This window comes from Podarcis bocagei, assembly GCF_964188305.1.
Source record: "Podarcis bocagei genome assembly, chromosome: 6".
Taxonomy (NCBI): Eukaryota; Metazoa; Chordata; class Lepidosauria; order Squamata; family Lacertidae; genus Podarcis; species Podarcis bocagei.
Window position 1 is genome coordinate 45,349,124 of NC_138130.1, and position 24,890 is coordinate 45,374,013.

At 38.6% G+C, this 24,890-nt stretch overlaps 1 protein-coding gene across 4 annotated transcripts in view; it reads left to right on the forward strand.

Annotated features, from left to right (window-relative positions):
• The window catches only part of IL1RAPL1 (interleukin 1 receptor accessory protein like 1), a 653,181-nt gene that overhangs the window by 377,162 nt on the left and 251,129 nt on the right, over nucleotides 1-24,890 (forward strand). For all 4 annotated transcript variants that reach the window (XM_081197783.1, XM_081197780.1, XM_081197781.1 and 1 more), the window contains 2 exons: nucleotides 3,698-3,884; nucleotides 8,057-8,210. In XM_081197783.1, coding sequence (XP_081053909.1) covers nucleotides 3,698-3,884; nucleotides 8,057-8,210 — 341 coding nt within the window. The remainder of the gene's footprint in view (nucleotides 1-3,697; nucleotides 3,885-8,056; nucleotides 8,211-24,890) is intronic.

Below are 24,890 nucleotides of genomic sequence, written 5' to 3' on the forward strand. Positions count from 1 at the left end.
GTGGTGGTGCTATACCATCTGCCTCACAAGTCCCTTTGTATTTTCTTTCAGTGCATAGGGGACTGTCTATGGATTGTTTATGGTTATGATTGGGGGAGCTTGGTTTTAACATGCTTATTTTGCTGTGAACATAGGAGCAACAGACTGCAACTGGTGCTATCCAGGACTTGTCTCCATTAGGCAGTCAACATTCAATAAAACAGGGCTGTATGTGCTGAGGAGCAAGGAATATATATATTTATCAGAAGTTAGTGGGGTGCCATTTATTGTACTTTTGTCAGTTATGGTATATGATGAAGTAGCATTAGATATCATTTTAGCAATTGAATAAAATTAAGCATTCAATGCTTTTGCTAGCATAAGTTACATTATATGATAAAAGTGTGTTTGTTGCTGCTGATTTAGTTGTTGAAAAAAGCATTTACCTCTCCCACCTTCCCCAAGTTATGCCTAAAAGGTAAAGGGACCCCTGACTGTTAAGTCCAGTTGCAGACGACTCTGGGGTTGCGGCACTCATCTTGCTTTACTGGCCGAGTAAGCAGGCGTACAGCTTCCGGGTCATGTGGCGAACCAGAACAGCACACAGAAACACCATTTACCTTCCCGCTGGAGCGGTGCCTATTTATCTACTTGCACTTTGACCTGCTTTCGAACTGCTAGGTTGGCAGGAGCTGGGACCGAGCAACAGGAGCTCACCCCGTCGTGGGGATTCGAACTGCCGACCTTCCGATCAGCAATCCCAAGAGGCTCAGTGGTTTAGACCACAGCACCACCCACGTCCCTCAGGTTATGCCTACTGATGTGAAATTGCCTCAGGTAGTCTCTGCCATTGTGTTCATGCTCCACTTTAGAATATGTCTTCAGCACTGATTTCCTTTTAATATGAAGAAGTACTAATTGCTTATGCCAGAAAGACTGCTATGAAACTGTTACCAAAATATGGAGAAATGGCATTGTCCAGAAAATGTCATAGCCTGTCCCTTAATTCTACACAGTAGTTTCATGGTAAACAAAATGCTGAAAACTAAAATATGTACCTCAGCATCTGTTTCAGATGTATTAAGAACTTTGTGACCTGAATAATATTTCCTAGATTTGGCTTTGTAGTTTGCTTAATTAGGGCTGCCATACGTCTGGACTTTTCCAGACCTTACCAGGATTTCAAAGGCAGAATTGACATCTGGGGGTGTCCTGGTTTTTACTTTTTGAAATATGGCAACCTAGCTTAATATATTAGCATGTGAAGCATGTACAACAGTATTTAAGACATTTGAGCATAGATAATTCTCTTCGGCAGAATTCTTTTGTGTACTTCTCTTCCGTTATTTGCAAAACTAAAAACGGGGGGAAAGAATGCAGTTTCCTTCTCATTTATATGAAAACTGAATGCTAAATATTTCATATGGGATTCAAAGTTATGTTTTTAAAATACATCTTGGCAATAAATAAATAAAATACTGGGCTCCATGAATCACTCGTACAATGTTGTTTATTATGCATTTGCATCTTAAGAAAGAGAAGATGGAAGAGAGAAATATTCAAAAGATTCATTTGCACAAATATTACTTGTTGTTAAACATTTCAAATGAACTAGTCTTAGAAATTGAATATAGCAAGTTTACTGATAATTCATATTTCTGGATGATAAATCCATCTACCTCAGTACTTGTCTACTATGACAGGCTGCTGCTCTTCAAGGTCACAGTGAGACATCCTTCCTGGTTTCTGTTCAGAGATTCTTATAACTGAATATGATGGGGATAAATCCAGAGCTCTGAACAGTGCAAGGCTCTGCCACTGTGTTACATCCCTCCTCAAACCTTTGCTTCAGTAGCACATAATGAACTTAACAACTGATGGCTCCAAACAAAATGGATTGTACATTACAGAGACATGAATGTTCCTTCATATTCCCTGCTGTTAAATCACTTCTCACCAGACATAATAATAGAGTGTCTCTGACTAAGTAACAGGACAACTGACAGCCATGCATCTGGGATTAGGTAGCTAAACTTTCAGGAGAAGGGAGATGGGCTCTAGGCAAGTATTGTCTACAACAGCTCTTTGGTCCATCATGTATTCATAGACATCAGATGCACATATTTTAGTAGGAATTCCAGAGAGCATCTCCAGCTGGCAAACAAGGCATGTGTGAAGGTTCATAGAGGGAGAAGGGCCTGGAAACATGCCTGCATTTGTTGTATTGCCTGTCCTTGCTTGCCCTCAAGGAAAAGGTGGAGGGGCACTACATATCCAGGGAAATTACAATGGTGCAGATGTTTTCCAGTATGCTACTGCTTTCATTTTCAAGTTAGATATTTGCCATTTATGTAAATGAAGTTCTGTGGCTTTCTCTGCTTCCTTCATATTTTCTATTTGAAAAATGGACAAACTATAGAACAGTAATGTGTTTTCTGTGGAAGTCTTAGAGCCACTGAGACACATGGTATCTGCAAGGGCAAGCAATGAAAAATAGTTTATATGTATTCACTGTCAGATAAAGCACACAGTGCAAGTAGATAAATAGGTACCGTTCTGGCGGGAAGGTAAACGGCATTTCTGTGCACTGCTCTGGTTTGCCAGAAGTGGCTTAGTCATGCTAGCCACATGACCCGCAAGCTGTATGTTGGCTCCCTTGGCCGGTAAAGTGAGATGAGTGCTACAACCCCAGAGTCATCAGCGACTGGACCTAATGGTCAGGGGTCCCTTTACCTTTACCTTTAGGGGAAATAATCTTTGGCTATGCTAGTACACTTTGAAGAGGGTGACCTACCTTAACGTGCTGTGATGTCACCCACAGAGAAAACCAAAATTAGAACAAAATACTTTCCAAAATATTTTTCCCCTTTTTGACTTCAGCACCATAGGAATGAGAGAAGTGCAAGATAAACTCCCCTAGTTTCGCAGTACATTTGCCACGAACACGTGGCAATGAAAAGCTTGTGAGAGAGTGCTTAATCATAATAGTTGAACAGGATTTTGATTTTGTAACGCAAGGATACAGAGCCTAAGGCTGCAATCCTATGCACATTTACTTAGGAGTAAGTCCTGTTGAACGCTGGATTTTATTCAAAGTAAATGTGCATAGATTATGCTGTAAGGTAAACAAGCTGGTAGTTCTTGTTCTTGAAAAGCAATTGCAAGTAATTGATATTCTAAGAACTGAAAGGTTCGAGACCTTTTTTAATTAAATGCTATAGAAATATATATTTTATTCACTTGAAAAACTTTTTTCTGATCTGATGAATAGCTGGGTTAACAATCTAGCTCATGGTGCAATGGTTGAGGTTCCTGTCTGGATCTGAAATTATTTGCTGTAAACTGATTTGTACAGCCCTGGGAGCTGCTATAATAGTGTTTGCCAGCAGGGCAGTTATCAGTTTTGCTGGTTAATGCGTCTTAACACTGCCACTGTCTTTGAAGGAAGATTTTTTTTCCTGTAGGAAATACAGAAATAAAGGAATTTGAAGACGGAATATCTCTAGCGTATAATAAGGAATTAAAAATATTCTTTACATTCTTTATATTCTTAGTGACTAAATAAAAATTGCAAGCAAATTAATGCAAGTATTAATATACCATTTTCTTTATTGTACATAAGATTCTTGTAACTTTTTTAAAAGCACATTATTACAATGTTTGGTGCTTTTTTGTTTTATTATTCACAAGACCATTATTTTTATTTGCTGTATTGCAGAAACTCTACTTACTGTATGAAAGTATCCATTTCGCTGACAGTGGGTGAAAATGACACTGGCCTCTGCTACAATTCAAAGATGAAATACTTTGAAAAAGCTGAACTTAGCAAAAGCAAGGAAATCTCATGCCCTGACATACAGGATTTCTTAATACCATATAGAGAGCCTGAAATCCTGTGGTATAAGGTAAGAAATATGAAAAGCTTTGGCTGCTTCCAACAAAATATTAAATGTTCTGATGCATTTCCAGTAATCTGAAGAATTTACTTGAACAGTAAATACAGCTTGGTGTGATTTAAAAAACTAATAAGGACACAGAGAAAGAGAGAGGCTGCGGAATACTTGCTGGCAAAGTAAAATGCCCATTTCTGTATTCAGCAATGACTGAATTCGAAATTCTCTCTCATATTTCTGTTCTGCTTGTTTTATTTGCCTCTCCACATACATCCTCAAGGCTATATATGCATATATCAATATGTAAAGTAATAATAAATCTAGCTAGCTCTCTAGTTCTGAAATGTGAGATTTTTGAATCTAGCTCATCGTGTGAAGGTGTGTTTTATCCAACAAACATCAGACATAGCTAAGCTGCCATTGCAGAATTATCTAAGGATAGTGGGCTCAACAACATCTGGGCTTGGCTGGCCTCAACATGTACAGTAGCCTAGATGCTTACAAGCAGGCATAGTGAATATTGTATTCCAGTAGTTCACACATATGCAACCACAGGCCCTTTTGATTGATCCCAGGCAATTAGGTCATGGTTAGATTCAAAATGGGTTCAGTTTTTGCCTAGTTTATGCCAACCTCCCTGCCACCCTGTTTTGTAGCCTTACACACTCTTAGTTATGTCATTATTTGCATCTGCTTACCCTTACCCATTTAAGAAGTGGTAGGAGGGAGAGCATGGGCACTGCTGTAAAAATGTGTGGCAGCATTAGAGCTTAGTTTTTCCTGCTTCCTAGTGCCTTAAACCTGAGTCCTATGCTGAACATGGTAAATAAATATGGTACATCATGCTAGTGTTGGCAGTCCTAGGTCAACTGCATAATATGTAAAACTTGAGAATCATAGAATTGTAGGGAAGCAAAGGATCATCTAGTCCAACCCTCTGCTATTCAAGAATCTCAACTACAGCATCCATGATAGATGACCATCCAACCTCTGCTTAAAAACCTCCAAGGAAGGAGAGTCCACAACCTCCTGAGGGAGAACGTTCCACCGTTGAACAGCTTTTACCATCAGAACGTTATTCCTGATGTTTAGTAGGAAACTCCTTCGCAGTAACTTAAAGCCTTTAGTTTGGGTCCTACCCTCCGGAGGAGAAAACAAGCTGGTTCCATACTGCATGTGAGCAGCCCTTTAGATATTTGAAGATGGCTATCATAACTCCTCTCAGCCTCCTCTCTACCAGGTTTAAAATACTTAATTCCTTCAACTATTCCTCGTAAGGCTTACTTTCCAGACCTTTGATCATCTTGGTTGCCTTCCTCTGCGCACATTCCAGCACAAGGACAAAGAGTGGGTGGCTCCATGCTGTCATAGGTTGGCAGAAGCTAATTTTAAGGATTATAGTGTTCAAAATCTCCTGTAGTACTGAAAAATAAATGCATTCAAATTAATGTACTTCCAAAAAGCAAAACAGTGCAAAATTTAAAACTGTACTGTTTGTTAAAAGGGTTTTCCATCTATGTAGTATATTTAACTTTAAAGAGTGAAGTTAATTTATATTCATATAATAGTTCCAAAACAAATGCTGGTCCTTACTTCAGTGTGAATAGTTGTGTAATTTCATAAATGGAATTACATTAGTGACACCTTATATTTTGCTTTTCCTGATATAATTAAGGCATTAATCATTCTACTTATGAATGACAATTAGGTGAAGATAATTAGGCTGGCAGGCACTTGTAACAGGGCCATCTTGGCAATGGTCCTGCAATAATGGAATTCATTTCCTTTTATGGTTATGCATGCCCCCTTCCTTATAGCATTTAAGTGGGCCTTGAAGACCTACCTTTTCACTAAGGCCTCTGATGTGTAATATAAGCTGGATCATAAACTGGGGATGCTGTGCCAACATCTCCTGAATTTGCATTTCTCGTGTTTGATTGTATATTTTGTGCTGGCTTCTAGGCTAGTGTATTATTAGTGAATATGTTGAATGGTTTTATATTACATATGGCTTATATTACATCTTACATATAATGCATGCTCAAAAAGTGGATTATAAATCCTTTAAAGAAATAAATGAGATAATTTTTAAAGTAGAAACTGTTCCACTAGATATTTCTGCTCTTCCCCAACATTAGCTATATTTTCCCTTTGTTGCTTTTAATAATTGTGTACTTAACAACTGCCTATCTAGCAGTAACTCATCAGATGGAATAGAGAAGCAGTCATGGGAAAATCTTTACCATTAGTATTTCTGCATGTCACACAGCCCAGGAGCCCCGTCGGAAAAAAGATGTCAATGCTAACTGCTGTCTGCTTGACTGTAAAGCATATTCCTTTCACTCTTATTACAGAAGTCCCAACTGTAATGTTAATGTACAAGGAACTTTCTAACCTTTTCAGGGATGTAAAATCTCTGACTGGTATCCAAACTGTTGTCATGGTGATGAGTTATTTGAGCTTTTTCTATCTAATGGAAAATAAGTTAGCATTATGGTTGCTCAGCATGTTTGAAAAATCATAAAGTACCTCAAGATGTTTCCTAAGGCACTTTCAGATATTACATAATCAGCCCAAATTAGCATCACTTCACCAAAGAGAAAGCTGATATAAACCTGATATAAGTTCTGTGTTGCTTAAAAAAACACTTTTGTTTCTTAGAACAAGTGACCCATAGATTGTAAAATCCATGGATGGATGAATGAATTGATGGGTGGGTGGATTATTGTATAATCCATGGTTATCAGATTACTTGGTCCTGCATCAAATCAGCATGATATTGATCTAAAACTAGTCTTCTCCCATTAATATAATCCAAAGGAGGCTATGTGATACTTTTGTGGATAATACAGATTGACACAAAAAAGTTCTGCCCACATTTTGAAGCAAGCTGATTTACTTCATCTGTCCCAGATTTATGTCAGGCGGATTACGTACTTTTCTGAATTCTTCAACACAGTTTCACAAAATAGATACAAGTTCATGGGGAAAATGAATACAAATGTGAATTTTAAGGTGAAATGGATTAGAACACAATAAAAATTGCATATTTTGGAGAAATAGCAGCTGGCGGGGCAGCACAGGATAGGGCAGCATTGTTTGCCTGGGTTCCCAATGTGAAGGTTTAGTTTATGGGGTGTAATTTATTGTTGTTGTTTGACTATCATGGTCATATCAAACACACTAGTACAATATTAAAGAACAACATCAAGCAAAATATATCTTTATGTTAAAATATGCCCAAAATAATAGTATACAGAAGTTTTAAAATGTTAAAATACAAAAGGCCAAAGGAACTAATATGTTTTTAAAAATCAAATTAAATCCTTGCAGTTCACCATATTAACCTCAATAAAATTTCTCTTCAGCTTTCTGGCCACAGCAAATCTCACAACTCTGTCACAAATTTGTCATAATTAGATAGCAAACGTGTGATTTTTGCTTAATTATCACCATCGGGTATCTTACTTGACAAATAAAGAATAAAGTCACCCTCAGTTCAGAATACAAGGAGAAGTATAATAAATAATTATGAATATCTCCCACCACTTGAGCACCTCATACCCATGTGGAGGTTGCTGGGAGGGAGAGGCAGTGAGGAGACTGGAGCACTGCAGGTGCAACAGCAGGAATGTTGAATTGCTCTGAGCTCCTCTTCCCCCTCTTGGTTACCAGCACCGTCCGCCATGTTGGGAAGCCAGGTAACATCACTCCACCCTATTACACTTCACTGGCTGCTACTGTTTTGCAGGACAAATGTATATAAAATGCATTCAACTTAAGTCCAACTTTTTCATGCTTTAAAAATAAATCACAAAAACTGAAATGCAAAGGACTGTCCATCCACAGAGGCGAAGCCTTGCTCCTTAACAGTCCACATTGCAATTTCCCCCAGTACCTACAACCCATTAGCCATCTCAGCTTGGCTGTTGGGCAAATACAAAGCATGCACAATAAGCCCTTCTTGGCCACATTAGGCACATAGGTTTATGCGAAAAACTGAAATCAAGTGCTTTCAAAAGCTCTGAAAGTGATCCAAAATAGTTTCTAGTTTACAGAACTAATGAACTTTTTTTGGTTGTATGCCACCTTTTTAAAAGCTTGCTAGTTTGGAAATGAATCAGTCTTTCAGATTTAAGTACAAGGACTGTAGTCACTGAGGCACTGTAATTATCTTTGCACAGGAATGCCAAGTCACAACCTGGAGGCCAAGTATTGTATTCAAGAAGGACGTTCTTGTTATCCAGGAGGTCAGAGAAGATGACATTGGAAATTACACATGCGAATTAAAATATGGAATGTTTTTTGTCAGAAGAACTACAGAATTAACAGTTACAGGTAATCAGAGATTCTTAGTACACATTTTTGACAATGAGGAAAGGTCTTATTTTGGATCTCTTGCTAGTTTTCCATTTTTGCTGATATGGTTGCTTTTTTCTAGTTGTTAGGTTTCTTAGTGTGGTTGTGCAGCATTCTAAAAGTCTGAAATGGGCTTGAATCTGTTTACAAGAGTTGCAGGTAGATCACTCATTTTAAGGTGAAGTAAAGGGAGTTCTAGAAGGTCTTTGTGAGTTTGTGTCCTGAAATTAATGCCGTTGAGGTATGAAAGCTGTTGTAGAACTATAATCGGAAACACTGCAGAATGGAGAAGCATATCTCTGGTGACTAAAAACAATATTCTAAGTAAAGGTATTAACCAATGTATGCATAATCACAAACATAACAACTCACTTTCAGGAATATAGTTGGGGTGGAAGAAATAATTCAGGTGCATTTTATACTGGCCATATTTCTATTAAGTATGAGTATTCAAATGTTGGTGTTGCATACAGCTTGATGAAATAATTTTGTGTATATTAAATACTTGACTTCCATCAAGAAAACCCATTGTGGGACTATGGAGGAGGACTTTAAAACTTTCTGTTAAATTTTTCATCCTATGAAGATCTGCTGTTTGTTCTGACATACATATATCATAGGAGTATTTTCATCTTTTAAAAATGTTCTAGTACTATTTAAACCTTTCCTTCTTCAGCTCTCTCTTTCAAGATAGTAGTCAATTAAAATAGTAATTACAATCTTATTTCTAGAATTATTTTATTATTTCAGAAGATTGCTAACTGTTTATTTATGTTGGTACTAAGCAATTAACAAAATAAGGAGCTTAGGGCAGGAATTGGCGAAGTACTGCAAGTTTGCTATCTGGTAAAGACTGGAACAATGGAGACACAAAAGGAGGGAGTAGGCAAGGACAGTGGTGCCCCGCAAGACGAATGCCTCGCAAGACGAATGCCTCGCAAGACGAAAGAGTTTTCCGTTTTTTGAGTTGTTCCACAAGACGAATTTCCCTATGGGCTTGCTTCGCAAGACGAAACGTCTTGCGAGTTCTTGCGAGTTTGTTTCCTTTTTCTTAAAGCCGCTAAGCCGTTAATAGCCGCTAAGCCGCTAAGCCGTTAATAGCCGTGCTTCGCAAGACGAAAAAAACGCAAGACGAAGAGACTCGCGGAACGGATTAATTTCGTCTTGCGAGGCACCACTGTAAAATAAAATAAATATGCATAAACTCCTTTCTCTGAACCTTTCTGCTCTCTGTTATTTTGGATTGTTCTGCGCAGAATGAGAGGAAGGGCTATGGCAAATTGTTTTGGCACTGCTTCAAACCCTGTGCTGACTATGCTGCTGCAGTTTCACCAATTTTACTTTTCCTTCGGTGTCCTAAATCTTGTTTGCTCAGGTGTTTGTACAACAGTAACATCCAGTGAGATAAACTACTGATATAGCGGTGAAGTGATCTGTGTGTTGTTGTTGTTTTAAAAAATGTGGAAAATGAGTTCTCCCAATATATTCAATCTTTCTTTCTTTTTAAATGAATTAATAGTTGTGATTTATTCCTGGTCGAGATTTATGTGAAAAGTTTATTGTGATGGTATATTGTATCAAATTTATGATTATGTTTAAATCATTTATGTAACTTAAGAAATATAGATCCATGCCGGTTTTTTATCATCACAACTTAAGCCTGGGGAGAATGTGTTTTGTCGAGGGCATGCATGAGTTAGAATTTGATTCTCTGCTTATTCAGTCTATTTGGCCCAGTTCTGTTGTTATTCACTCCTGTCTTGAATAGCCGAGCAGCCCCACTCATGACCCTGGGTGTGCCTGGTATGGCATATGTGTGCATGGCATGGTTGTCTGAAGCAAAGGAGCCTTTGCGCATATATAGGAAGCTGTATACAGGAAGTCTTCATGCATGCAAGAGATGTGCAAAGGCCCCCTTGCTACAGACACCTGTGGTGTATGGGCAGATGTTGAAAGAGAAGCATACAACCTTAGGGTCTTGGTCCTTGCTTCTGTGCTGTTCAACATGGAGATGAAAAACATCCAGTGATGGTGGTTTTTGTTGTTCTGAATCCCAGATTGTATGCATTGAACTATGTGGCTGGGGAAACTCAGCCAGATGGGTGGGGTATAAATAATAAATTATTATTATTATATTATATCTTCAAGAAGATATTCATTATATACCGTATTTTTCCATGTACTAGACTAGGCTTTTTTCCTTAAAAACACTGTCAAAAATTAGGGGGCGTCTTATGCACTGGGCCATCTCCCCTATTTTCTTAAATCTGAGTCCCCAAAAATAGGGGGCATCTTATAGACGAAAAAATATGGTATGTTTATTTGGGTGGTAGATACAAGTATGATCACTCCTCCCTTCCCCCCAAAATACAAATACACACATTTTCAGAAAGATCAAAGAACTGGTCATTTAACCTTGGGTCTTTTAGACATAGTCATAAATCCTTTGCAAGCAGTCACCTGCAACATCCAAGTACAGGTTTATCTGACTCCTTTGAACTCTTTCTTGCCGAGTCTGGAAGAGAAACATTCATTGGCCTCTATCAATTTGTGCTGGTTAGCATTTGTGAATACTGAAATGCTACTTGTTCAACAAGCTACTTCACTTTGGTACTTAAGCCTACTACTGTTGTTGGATTTCTAAATGTATGTACAATTTAGGTACCCTTTAGATGTTCTCCAGCTGCATGGATTCTATATATTCACAAACAGCTCCTGCAGGGACTAATTACATAGTTCTTTTCTCATAGAACTGGAAGTGCCGATTCCATGAGAAAAACTGATGGAATGGGACCTTGCCTGTGTGCCTGAGTTATTTAAACATTCTTGCAGTCCTTTCCCAAGCAGCTGGGAGAAGATATAAAAGTCGCTTTAGATAAACTTTAAACATTTGTTTTTCTATTAACATTTTTTAAACTATCAATTATTTATTTTTAATTCCACCCTTTATCCAAGGAATTCTGGGTGGCATACCTGAGTGATCTCCCACCCATTTTATCATTGTGAGGTTTGCTGGACTACCAGATAGTAACTGCCTCAAGTTCACCCATTCAGGTTCTCTCTGAGTATAGATACGAACCCATATCCCACTGATTCTCTAACTGTTGTAGCAGCCTCAACCTGCAACAATAACCTCTACAGCAAACAGAATTCTTCATATTTAGAGCTGGCATGCTTCTGAATGTCAGAAGCTGTGGGGAATGGTTTCCACATTCCATTCTTCTGATGTTTCTAGAGGAGGATTACTGTCAGAAAATAGGCTACTTGGCTGGAAGGATCTGGTGTGTGATTCAGCATGGCCATCTTATATTTCTATGAAGGAGTGCAACAATAAATCAAGTGCACATCTGGTAGTCTTTAGGAGAGAAATGTTTCATATAATTACAGGGCACGCAGCCTGAGTAAAATGATCAAGGAAGTCCTAGTTGTATTAAATTCATTTTCATGCATCTCTATGACAGCCAGATTAAAAGAAGAAGAAGGGATTGCTATAAATGTCCTTTTATATTAATGGGTCAGCAATGATCCTTCAGCATTTACATTTATTTTCAATTTATCTAGCTGAAATGTTGAATTTTGTGCACCTTCACTTTCTTCTAAGACACCTTTAGATAGAATGGTTTTGACATAATGTTCTTAGGTATATAGCTAAATTCAGTATTATGTATGGAACACTAACATATCTTTGCTGAAGGGAAATTATACCCCCTCCCCCTGATGATAATACGTTGCTACTTGTCTGCAGCAATATACTATCAAGGCATCTTTAATGTAAATATATTGAAAGCGTAATAAAATTCAGATTGCCTTGAAATCTTCTTGGCTGATAATAAATTACACTATTAGGGCAGAGGAATATTGCTTTCTCACTAAAGAAACAGTAGTCATAACTGTAAATGGGAAAGATAAAGTGTGATGACTTGTAACAATATGACTCCAGCTAGATACAGTTGTATTTAACTTGTAAGAGCTTTAAAAGATCACTTTCCATTTATTACATATTATGTTGCCTAAATGTGCTGCATTAAATGTCACAGAAGTTTACACAGTTTTGTAAAGGAAACAGAAAAGCTGTAGATCAAGAATTAAATTTCCCCTTTTTCTATGGCAGGAGCATTTTCTGAACTGCTATTAAATGATGTGTCTTAATTGAGAGATATTTCAGTGGCTATTATAATTAAAGGTTGTTGGCAGCTAATAAATGTTAGCATGTTAAGCATCACAAGTACTGCAGAACTACACAGAGACTATTAAACACAACATTCACCCACAGTTTCAAAGTCTGACAGATAAACGACAAGATGAATCAGAGTTGTGTGTTTGTGACTGACCTGAAATTTGTTAACTGGAATACATGCAGTAGCCTCAGTCACCTTGTAGTCTTAAGGTAAGTGCAGTCCTGCAGCCATCAAAATTCTAAAACACCAAGACAATCGCCAGAGCACTGCCATTTAAATTTGCCATTTGAAATGCAAATATTTTCAATCCCTGTCTAGTTCAAATCTGTCCAGTTTTGGCCATGGCTTTTACCCTATACTTTGCTTCATAATCAGAGTGATGACAGTAAGAGTGAGATGAATGTCTCTTTGGAGCTTGTTATAGAACTCTATACTCTTCTACCAAAGTCTAGCTTCTAAATGGGCATACAGGAAACCTAGTACAGTGGTAAGGTAAAGGTAAAGGTACCCCTGCCCGTATGGGCCAATCATGTCCGACTCTGGGGTTGCGTGCTCATCTTGCTCTATAGGCCATGAGCCGGCGCCGCCGAAGACACTTCCGGGTCACGTGGCCAGCGTCACAAAGCTGCAGCTGGCGAGCCAGCACCAGCACAGCACACGGAAACGCCGTTTACCTTCCCGCTATAAAGGGGTACCTATTTATCTACTTGCACTTTCGAACTGCTAGGTGGGCAGGATCTGGGACCGAATGACGGGAGCTCACCCCGCCGCGGGGATTCGAACCGCCGACCATACGATCAGCAAGTCCTAGGCACTGAGGTTTTACCCACAGCGCCACCCGCGTGGTACCTCGGGTTAAGTACTTAATTCATTCTGGAGGTCCGTTCCTAAATAAACCTGAAGCTGTTCTTAACCTAAAGCACCACTTTAGCAAATGGGGCCTCCCGCTGCTGCTGCGCCGCTGGAGCACGATTTCTGTTCTCATCCTGAAGCAAAGTTCTTAACCTGAAGCACTATTTCTGGGTAAGCGGAGTCTGTAACCTGAAGCATATGTAACCTGAGGTACCACTGTATAACATTCATACTCTGTATCTTTTACCTTAAAATAAGAAATCAAAACTCACTTTTTTGTCCCTTGCACCTTTCATAATCTAGCCATTTAGCATTGCCCTTTATATTCTGCTTCCTGTCCTTTAAATCTTCCTATTTGTGTCTAGATTCCTGGATTAGCAAGATGGGGAACAGCTAAATTTTCCCCTTCCACCCCCATGAGCAGCAGCACAATGAATGCTTCCAAAGCTTCCTTTTGATCAAGACATTCTGTGCTCTAGATATTCCAATGGGCTTTTAATAGCTACAAAAATAGATTTGTACCATCTTTATCTGCCGTGCTTAATCTCATCTCAGGGACCTGGGAAACATGGTGCAATAGAAGTGGTAATAAAAGTCTCCCTGACAATGTATCAAACAAATATGTGATATGATAGTTAGGCAAAACTGAAAAGTCCAGTGATGGAATCATAGAATTGTAGAGTTGGAAGGGGACCCACGGAACATCTAGTCCAACCCCCTCCCCTGCAGGAATCTCAATTAAAGCATACAGCCAGCCAGCCTCTAAATTGATTTTCCGCTAAATAAACTCTATCTTTCATAATGTGAGTGTCTTATTCACCCTAGTAGTATCGACAGTATGAAGTCAATATAAGCTAATAATTTTTAATAAGTACATTCAAGCTGCTAACATACTTTCAACATATATAGATGTCCTTCCCCTTTGATTAACCAAGGAAACTGATTGTGCAAATTTTGCATATTATCCTTCATATTAACAATGTTTGTATTGATAAAACGTGCAAAAAAAGTGATCTTGATAGAACTGTATGCACAATTAAATGGATTCCTTTTGTTCAATGCTTTACTAATAGCATATGTGTGCATTGACAAAACACCACCCAAAGACCAACCTGGTGTTCTGGAATACAAAGTTGCCATTTTGGGTAGTGTAACCAATCTGCCTACCAGTAAATGCCAAACAAAACTAATTTTGATGCAGTTATGTTTATGATTACATCAAGATTGCATCTTCCATACTCCAGGTGTTTTGTCAGTACGTTATCAATGTGCACATATGTCTCTGGGAGAGGGGAGAAAGCTGAAGAACTCTGTGCAGAATTAATTTTACAAACTCTCCTGGTTTAATTGCCATTCAGGAAGAATGGAATGTAGCACAGAGTGAACAAGAGGATCAGAAAAGTAATGGATAAAGAGAAATCTTCTCATCCCGCTTTGTGGAGCGAAGCTGATTCATTGTTGCAGAGACCAATCTATATGGGCTTGAAATGGGTGTAAGATATCATTGTAGTTGGAAGAAGTGTCTATTTTAGATATCATGGAAGCATTACATTTGTTCGTTTGTTTGTTTCCAGTGCATAACTCAAAGCTGAGGCAAGCTGTGTACGTACAGTCTGAATTTACAAAATTGTGAAGGTGGGGGGTGAATGGAGGATTTCTATTTAATCGGTTCCAGTTCTCAAACAAGAGCAGGTGCTTCAGAACTCCAAACGGCAGGAAGAAATTTGGATGAGGATATTTTAGAAGCATCCTATGTAGAAAGAAAAATGTATCTTGTGCTAATAATCCTCTGGTTGAATAAGATTCCACAAAAATTAAATAAATTCAGTCTTAAGGTACCCACGATGCTTATTAACTAACCTTCATAAATGCAGTTAAGTGACATTTGATGTTAATGTTTCCTATTATAGTGGCAGAATTAGGAGATTTAATTTTTATATTACGTTCCCCTAGAGTATGGTAAACTCAACAGCAATGTCCTTACAGTATCATTTATTATTTACTCTCCTTTCCCTTGAAACTTCGGATAATTGGTGTACACAGAGTACAGAATACTCCTAAGGGAGTAATATGAGATGGTGTTCTAATAAACAAGGTATCTGGGCTGCTCATATCCAAAGCTGATATTTTACTTGTAAGCATGGTTGCTCAGTTCATACTTCTTCTTTCCTATCTTGCAAATGTCAATAAATATGCAAATATAGGGATTACACAAACACTTGTAAAATTTAGGAGATAAAATTATCCAATGTGAAAACATGATTAAGTGAATTACTTAGGTTTTTCAATAACACTTTGTCACAATACACACACACACACACACACACACACTATGCTTAACGCAAAAAAAACCGTAGTAAGACGATAATAGTGGTTTCTCTGAACTGATGAATATTAGTACAATGATTTTGAAAAAGAAAATTATAATGCAAAGTCAGAGTAACAAACCATCACTGAAGACATGGAGCTTTTTCACTAGATTGTAACCAGAATATCTCTGCAGGTACTCTGTTTCTGTGTTAAGTAATCATGTGTGAGGGAGCGCTTTATGGATGAACGTGTTAGATCCACTTCCAATCCTCATTGTTGTTCTTGTTACTCTACACAAACTGGACGATGACCATCTGGAGTAGGTAATAGAGGACTGCACATATTTTAGAAACTTCATTTTCTTAAAGTGCTGAAGGCTTCCCATTTCAGAAGATTGTATTCCAACTCATTAAATGTGATCAGAACAGTGATTGAGGGGAACTATTATGCTCATCCTTCTGCCCATATACCACAACACACAAATTTACTTAACCCAGAACCAAGAACATCTGAAGAGGATTTATTTATACGTTCCTCTTTTTTTAATAAATATTGGAGTTAATTGTGAATAAACTAGTATTTTATTAAGTTAGTCTGAATGCTAAAATTGACCTGTGAAATCAATTGGCACAAGACATAATGATAGTCGTAAGATATTTTTTAAAAAAAGATTGTGAAAGTTCTGTCTGCTGACATTGGCTTCGGCTCTCTGAAAGCTGAGAAAGACACTGCTGTGATTATGAGATTCTTGGAGTAAACCATAAGATATTCTCTCTCTCTCTCTCTCTCTCTCTCTCTCTCTCTCTGTGTGTGTGTGTGTGTGTGTGTGTGTATTTCTTGCGCGCTCTCTCTCTCTCTCTCTCTCTCGTGTTATGCTTGTGAACTTATCTTGACTGACCTTAGGGATACTTGAGGAATTTCATCTTTGTGAATTCCACCATAAACTTATCCACAGGTCCCAGACTAACATGCACAAGAGCACTTAGTTATCCACTTGCTTTTGCACTGCCTGAATATGCCACCATATATCTCAGCTTTTAAAAATTGCCAAAATACATTAGAACATTTTAAAGAAAAATACATTGAGAAAGTCTTAGTTTGAAAGAAAATGCATTTAAACCTAGTTATTTAAATATGGTTTTTTTTTGTTTAGTCGTGTCCGACTTTTCATGACCCCATGGACCAGAGCACAGCAGGCACTCCTGTCTTCCACTGCCTTCCACAGTTTGGTCAGACTCATGTTTGTAGCTTTGAGAACACTGTCCAACCATCTCGTCCTCTGTCGTCCCCTTCTCCTTGTGCCCTCCATCTTTCCCAGCATCAGGGTCTTTTCCAGGGAGTCTTCTCTTCTCATGAGGTGGCCAAAGTATTGGAGCCTCAGCTTCACAATCTGTCCTTCCAGTGAGCACTCAGGGCTGATTTCCTTCAGAATGGATCCGTTTGATCTTCTTGCAGTCCATGGGACTCTCAAGAGTCTCCTCCAGCACCATAATTCAAAAGCGTCAATTCTTCGGCGATCAGCCTTCTTTATGGTCCAGCTCTCACTTCCATACATCACTACTGGGAAAACCATGGCTTTAACTATACGGGCCTGTAATAATAATAATAATAGGAGTTGCTCGTGCGTAAGTTGCTGCCACTCCTGGCTAGGTTGCCTGGTTAAACCTTTCTGTCTGGACAGCCCTTCACTTCATGGCTGTTTCAGTCGCTAGCAGAATCCGTCAGTGGGCGTTTCTTAAACCTTTTCCAGCATAAAAGCTGTTTGACGCCAAGTCTCCTCCTACCCTCCCTGCGCGGAAGTCTTCTGCGCAGGGAGGGTGTGGGTAGCAGAGGACCCGTGCTCTCCCCGCTGGTGTCCGGCGAGGAGTCCTGGAGCCCTCTCGCCGATTCCCCCATCTGCCCCCCTTTATCCCTGGTGTTGCACTGATTTCCTTCCCCAGCTGATGAGCTGCCTCTCTCCCTGCTGGGTCCTTCTCCAGCATCACTTGGGAGCCTTCCCTTCGCCTCTGGCTCCGATGTCAGTTCCCTGACAGGGCCTTTGTTGGCAAGGTGATGTCTCTGCTTTTTAAGATGCTGTCTAGGTTTGCCATCGCCTTTCTCCCAAGAAGCAGGCGTCTTTTAATTTTGTGACTGCTGTCACCATCTGCAGTGATCATGGAGCCCAAGAAAGTAAAATCTCTCACTGCCTCCATTTCTTCCCCTTCTATTTGCCAGGAGGTGATGGGACCAGTGGCCATGATCTTCGTTTTTTTGATGTTGAGCTTCAGACCATTTTTAGCGCTCTCCTCTTTCACCCTCATTAAAAGGTTCTTTAATTCCTCCTCACTTTCTGCTATCAAGGTTGTGTCATCTGCATATCTGAGGTTGTTGATATTTCTTCTGGCGATCTTAATTCCGGCTTGGGATTCATGCAGCCCAGCCTTTTGCATGATGAATTCTGCATATAAGTTAAATAAGCAGGGGGACAGTATACAGCCTTGCCAAACTCCTTTCCCAATTTTGAACCAATCAGTTGTTCCATATCCAGTTATATGCAATGCGCCTGGTCTGTATATAGAACATAGAGTAAACTTCATTGCCCTTTGCTCTGATATGGCTTGGTAGTTTTTATTTTCTGAAACAGCAGAATACTGTAAACTTTTAAATTATACCTACAGTGCTAATAAAGAGGGGATATAAAGCATATCCTGTACATTCCTTCATTTAGTAGCATTTAAAATCATAATAAACAAAAATAATTTAATTGATTTACTCTCAGCAAACTGTATGTATTTAATCCCCTTTCTTTAGTTTTAATTCCCCAAAATATTGGGAAATTTCCCCCACAGGCTTTCTTATTAAAGAGAGAAGATATCTAAAATGTATTATAATATTTAAAATAATACCTTTTATGTGTTTCTCCCAGTATTCACTTTTACTTCTCCTGGGTATAGGATAGCAAAACAATATCACATATTAGTTTGCTCTTCTGTTGGGAGGTTGATAATACATGGTAATTGTTTGAATACAGAAAAGAGATTGGAACCAGCAGTGACATTTTTCATTCCTTTTGTATAGTTTTTCTCTATTTGGTGCATTTAATTCATATCAAGAACTGGATTAATTTTAAAATGAGAGATATGAATTCATGAAAATAAGACTGAGGACTGATAGAAATCGATGGATTTCCTTCATATTCCGCCTTTTTTATATGAGTAAAAATGGAAATCTGAAATATAAAAATGTCTATCAATTTTCTTTTTGTCAGCACCTTCCTCCCTTCTTCCTTCCCTGATACTGCTCACTGCTTACCTCTTTTAAACATGGAATTTCTAAATTGGTTCTGGAGGAAAATGAATACCAACCCCCCCCCCCCCCGTTTTAAGACACAGAAACAGTGGCCTTTTCTTTTTAAAGTAAGCTCCTGCATAGAAATACAAAGATTGTGGTGCAAGTTTTGCAATGTTTTGCATTTACAATTATCAGGCTTTTGACTATATCAGTCAACCAGTACATGTACCGGTAATTCAATGCTATGCTGTCAATAGAACATTTAGCTTGGACCAGGAAGCCTGGCTGTGCACAGAACACAGTGCTGCAGAGACTGGACAATACAAGGCCTCCCACTGTACAGGGGTCATATTGAGCGTTTTCAAGTACATAATATTCATATACGTATTTTTATGTCACAACACCAGTACAGAAGTTAAGCTCTTGTGTTTGAAATTTCACCTCAGTCAAGCAGTTTGTTGAAGACTGACAAAATTCCAAAATAATAAACAAATAATAATTTCTAGCCCAACACTGGTACTGCAAAAGCCCTGCACAGTACACACTGAATTTGGTTAAAAACTTTCAGCTCATGCTTCAGTTATCATGACTGCATTACACATGCATATACAGGAAACAACAATTGGACTACTGTAAAGCGCTCTATGTGGAGCTACCTTTGAAGGTGACTTGGAAACTGCAATTAATCCAGAATGCGGCAGCTAAACTGGTGACTGGGAGTGGCCGCCGAGACCATATAACACCGGTTCTGAGAGATCTGCATTGGCTCCCAGTACGTTTCCGAGCACAATTCAAAGTGTTGGTGCTGACCTTTAAGGCCCTAAACGGCCTTGGTCCTGTGTACCTGAAGGAGCGTCTCCACCCCCATCATCCAGCCCGGACACTGAGGTCCAGTGCTGAGGGCCTTCTGGCAGTTCCCTAGCTGCGAGAAGCCAAGTTACAGGGAACCAGGCAGAGGGCCTTCTCGGTAGTGGCGCCTGCCCTGTGGAACGTCCTCCCAGCAGATGTCAAGGCAATAAACAACTATTTTACTTTTAAAAGACAACTGAAGGTGCCCTGTTTAGGGAAGTTTTTAATGTCTAACGCTGTATTGTTTTTAATATTCGATTGGAAGCCGCCCAGAGTGGCTGAGGAAACCCAGCCAGATGGGCGGGGTATAAATAAATGATGATGATGATGACTAATTGTATGTGCATTCAGTATGTGTGTGACTGTGCACATGTGGATGGCCACAACCCAGAAGTGGCCAGAATTGGGGGTGGGGTGGGGATGGGGTGGGCTGACGCACACAGAGGTCAGGAATGTAACCCCTATGCAACATGATAATTATGTATACACTATATCAGTGATTTCGCTAAAATGAAATAAAAGATAGAAATACCAAACCTATTTATCCTCTCCGGCATAATCTACTATTCAAGATGAAACAAATAGTTTACATTTAAGATTTCATATGCATAGAATTATACAGGGTGAGTCCTTTAAAAGAGGCCCCGTGGATACAGAGTACACATGTTCCACAGGGCCTCTTTTAAAAGACTCGCCCTGTACAACATCCTTCACAGAATCCTCATATGCTCAACCTCTCAGAATTGTTACAGATTTGTGACATGTGAAGATGGCCTGAAATACTAAGGATGGCAGTAATTGGTGACGGCCATGGCAGTGTAGCATGAAGGTTTGTTTTCATGGATCTTTGTTTTCTTTTTACATATATTTATGGATTATTCAGCGGAGACAGAAAAATAACATGTTTGTTGAATTCTAAACATCCTGTGTATGCTTTTAGCTCAGACAAGAGATATTATACAGCTACTAGAGGATCATAATAATACTTTGGCCTTGCTAACATGAGCAGAAAAAATGAAATTGTTCATTCTGTGTAAACAAGAGGGAAAGAAAGATTATTGTTTGCTTTAATGTGCTTGCTAAATTGCATTTTTCTAAAAAAAACAAAACCCAAAAGCAATGTAAATTAAGGCTGGGCCACCCCCACTCCCGAAAGTCTTCAAAATACCCCACCAATATTCTGCTGCTTTCTTGGGGAGGGGGTAGAAATTTATCTGAAATTATGAAAGGAGTCACTGCTTACTTTATTGAGTCTCACTGAGAAGTATAGCTGATGGGAATATATAAAGAGAGCCTTATGCCACTTGCTAATTTCTATTTATAGAAATAAGAATCTACATTCCAAACATTATATTAAACTGGATGTTAAAGGACTAATGACCATGGGGGCAAAGATGGCTGCCCGCATATGCAGACTGTAGGAATAGACTCACTGATCTACTTGTGTGTGAGGCACAAGTACCAGATTATGTTTGTTTTGTCCATCTCTAACAACAACTATGCATGAAAATGGATAACAGCCAAAGATGTTCTTGTAGTGAAGCAAAATAAGTCTATCGCTTTAAGTCATATATAGCTTATCATTAACTTATCATTGATAGGGAAGCGAAGGATTCAAAAAATGTAATCTTCACTATCATATTATTTAATAAAAAAAAACCAAAACAATAAAAATAATACTCTATTCCATTTGCAGTGCAAGAAAAATATAAGATTGTGAATTATTATTGATTATAATGTTTTATTGTCATTGCATAAAAATATTGGAGAGTAATACCTTATTTTCTTTTATTAGTGGAATGTATGAAAGAGACTGGGTACTAGTACAACTATGGGGAGCTGTAATAGGTGGATAATTATGGGAATTTTTCATTATTATAGAATTACAATGCATTGTGTCCAGGATTATACATACGTCTCATAAATGGTATTTGCTCAAATCTCCATTTTGTTTTTAACCTTTAGTTTCATAGATTGTTGTACATCCTGCAGGCTAGCCAGCTCCGAAACAGAATCAGAGAAAACTCTTTGATTAATAGGAAAAATAGCTTTTCAACATTAGGTCATCAGTTCAAAACTGATCCTGGTTGATAGTGACCAAACGATACTGATCTCAAAAGGTAGTTTGCTCTTTAAAAATCCACTTTGCTGCTTTTTTCTAATTCCAGGATGACAAATGTCCAGACTATTAAAAAAAAGAGCACTGTTACAGTTAGCACTAACTGGTGACCTGGTTGGTAATCTCCATAGGGAAAATGAATGTGGAATAGGTAACAGAGGGCAAGCTACCAGTTTGGCGCTTACAAATGATCCCTGAAGTACATTGGTAGAAATTTCCAAGGAACTTTGCTTTATTGCTATCTGTGCTCCATAGATAAATAAATCTATCACCTCTTTATAAAAAATATACTGAATACAGTCATACCTTGGAAGTTGAATGGAATCCGTTCTGGAAGTCCATTCGACTTCCAAAACGTTCGGAAACCAAAGCTTGGCTTCTGATTGGCTGCAGGAAGCTCCTGCAGCCAGTCGGAAGCCAATGAAGCCCTGTCAGATGTTTGACTTCCAAAAGAATGTTCGAAAACTGGAACACTCATCTCTGGGTTTTGATCGTTCGGGAGTCGATTTGTTTGGAAGCCAAGGCATTTGAGATCCAAGTTATGACTGTACTGTTATTTGTGAAAAGTTGTCTTACTTCACACCTGTTGATGAGTGGAAGGATGGAAGCGTCAGGTGGGGAAATGATGCTTGTTAAACGGTGGCCCTGTTAAGTCACTCTGTGACATACAAATGATGAAGGCAACAACACTCATGTTAGTTCCAAGAGTCATACCTTGAATCACTTTACTGAGATGATAGAAAGATTCATACAATTGTATTGCATTGTGCAAGATTGCATATTATTTCTTGTATGTATTTAAACATCCAGCGGATGGCCTGATGAGGATGCTTATAATGCTTGATGATCAGACACTAATTTTCTTATACATAGGTGTGAAAAAGTAAGTGATTTCTGCATAGGTGGGAAAGCAGTTAAAGATGTTTTTGGAATAGCAAGTGATTGTGTCTTCTTTACTATTTCCTTTGAATTTAAATCATACTGTAATAAGCTGAAAAAATTAGATTTGCTGTAACAATAACTTATCCAGTTCTTAAGGTACAGCTCTATAACAGTTATTATTAGTTTAAATCAACAATCCTATGAAGTACCCTTGATAGGTTGTGTCTGCCAACTCTTTAGCTTAATTTACTTCAATAAAGGCTCCGCATCTTGCTTAAACTGAAAGCCAGCTATTATCAGGCTTGTTGCCTTCAGGTTAAGAACAGTTTCAGGTTAAGAACGGACCTCCGGAACGAATTAAGTACTTAACCCGAGGTACCACTGTATTCAAATGGCTCTGCTAACAATTTCTGCACTTGCTCTTGGTAACAAAAATGCTGCTGCATTCTCTCCATATTGAGTTCCAATTCACATGCATGCACCCAGCAGCATGTCAAATAGTGTATATTAATACTGGAACTATGGAGGTAGGCCATTTATGTGAGTCTTTCTTACCCAATTAGTTCTGCCTACATTATTGAAAAATTCATATTAATCAGCATTTAAATGAATTGGCATGTTAAAACAAATTATGTTTGAGGCAACTTTACCCTCCCTCTGCATGGCATCAGAAAATGATCTGGTCAATGAATATGTCTAAATCTTTCCAAAATGAATTATGTGTATAAATATTGATTTGATGGTGGAGATATGTGTGCAAGATATTAAGGCTTTTTTAAATTATACAGCGCTGTTCATAACAATCAAACAAAGCTTGACAATGAAGAACTACTTTCTAAGTAGGCTGCTATGCCAGGCTTTTCCATGAGTAATTGGCACCAATTTTAATTTAAACTGTGTGTGGGTATGTGGGTGGGTGGGTGCACGCATGTTTTAGTGAAGGATACATGCAAAATATCATATTTAATTACTCTGGTCAGCAGTTTTAGAATGACAGAAATGTATTACCACTATTGAGTGGGAAATTGCTTTGCAGCACAATCCTATGCTTGTCTACTCATAATTCCCACTGAGTTCAACGGTACTTACTCTCAAGCAAGAAAGAATATGTACTAGATTGCAGACTTAGTTGTCTATGATTCTTATTATTGATCATCCTTTTACCATCAGTGTAAGCATATTTAAAATTAAGACACAATGGCTAATTGTTAAAATAATATATAAAGGACATTGGAGTAATCTGTAAAAAGTTAAAACTGATTTTGAGATATCAAAAAGTAGTGCAATGATCACATAACCAGCACAGACTGATGCGGTCCCAAGAACAGCTGTAGCTCAGTGGGGGTTTTTTTCACATGGAAGGCCTCAGGTTCAGTCCCCAGCATCTCCAGGTAGGGCAGGGAATATCCCCTGCCTAGAAACCTACCAGTCAGTGTTGACAGTACTAAGCTAGTTATACCAATAGCCTGATTCATTATATGGCAGCTTCCTATGCCTCTATATTCTACAGACTGGCTGAGTTTAGGATCTCCTGAGGCTGATTTTGTCTGAAATGCTAAAGCAGCAAATATGATAACAGCACAGTTGGATGGTAGGCGGGTGGCTGTATCTGTTCCTGAATTTTCAGGAGAGAAGGAGGGTTTCTACCCACCATCCTGGCCATGTTGTTGCCTTCTGTTTCAGCAATATTGCTAATGTTTGTTTTATCACAATCTTTGTGCTCCTTTTTAAAGCACGTAGCTGAAAAGGATTGGTGTGTGGTACAGCTCATGTTGTCTCCCCACCCGCGTCGGCAAAACAAAGTACAATATGTTAGACTGGACAACTCTCTTTGGCATGGTTGATATTAAATGATTCTACACTTCGTTGTGCTGTTAAGAACAATATAAAGATAGAAGCCACATAGAAAATGACTGAAGGTGTGTGCATGAGAAACAGAATTCAAAATAGATCCTGTAACACAAGAAAGAACAAACAGTTGACATTTGGGAAAAGTCCCTAAATATGGAGTTTGCCTAGATCAGACTGAACTAACTTGATTTTTGAAAGAACTTTGAGTTCACAGTCTGCGGTTATTTTTAGTACTAGTCAGGAAAGGGTTTAGAATTTCATTTTTCACTTTTTTCACTAGACTTCACATTGCATGAGAGTGGTTCAAATTCAGTGAAAACTTGAACATATATGTACATATTGTTGCAT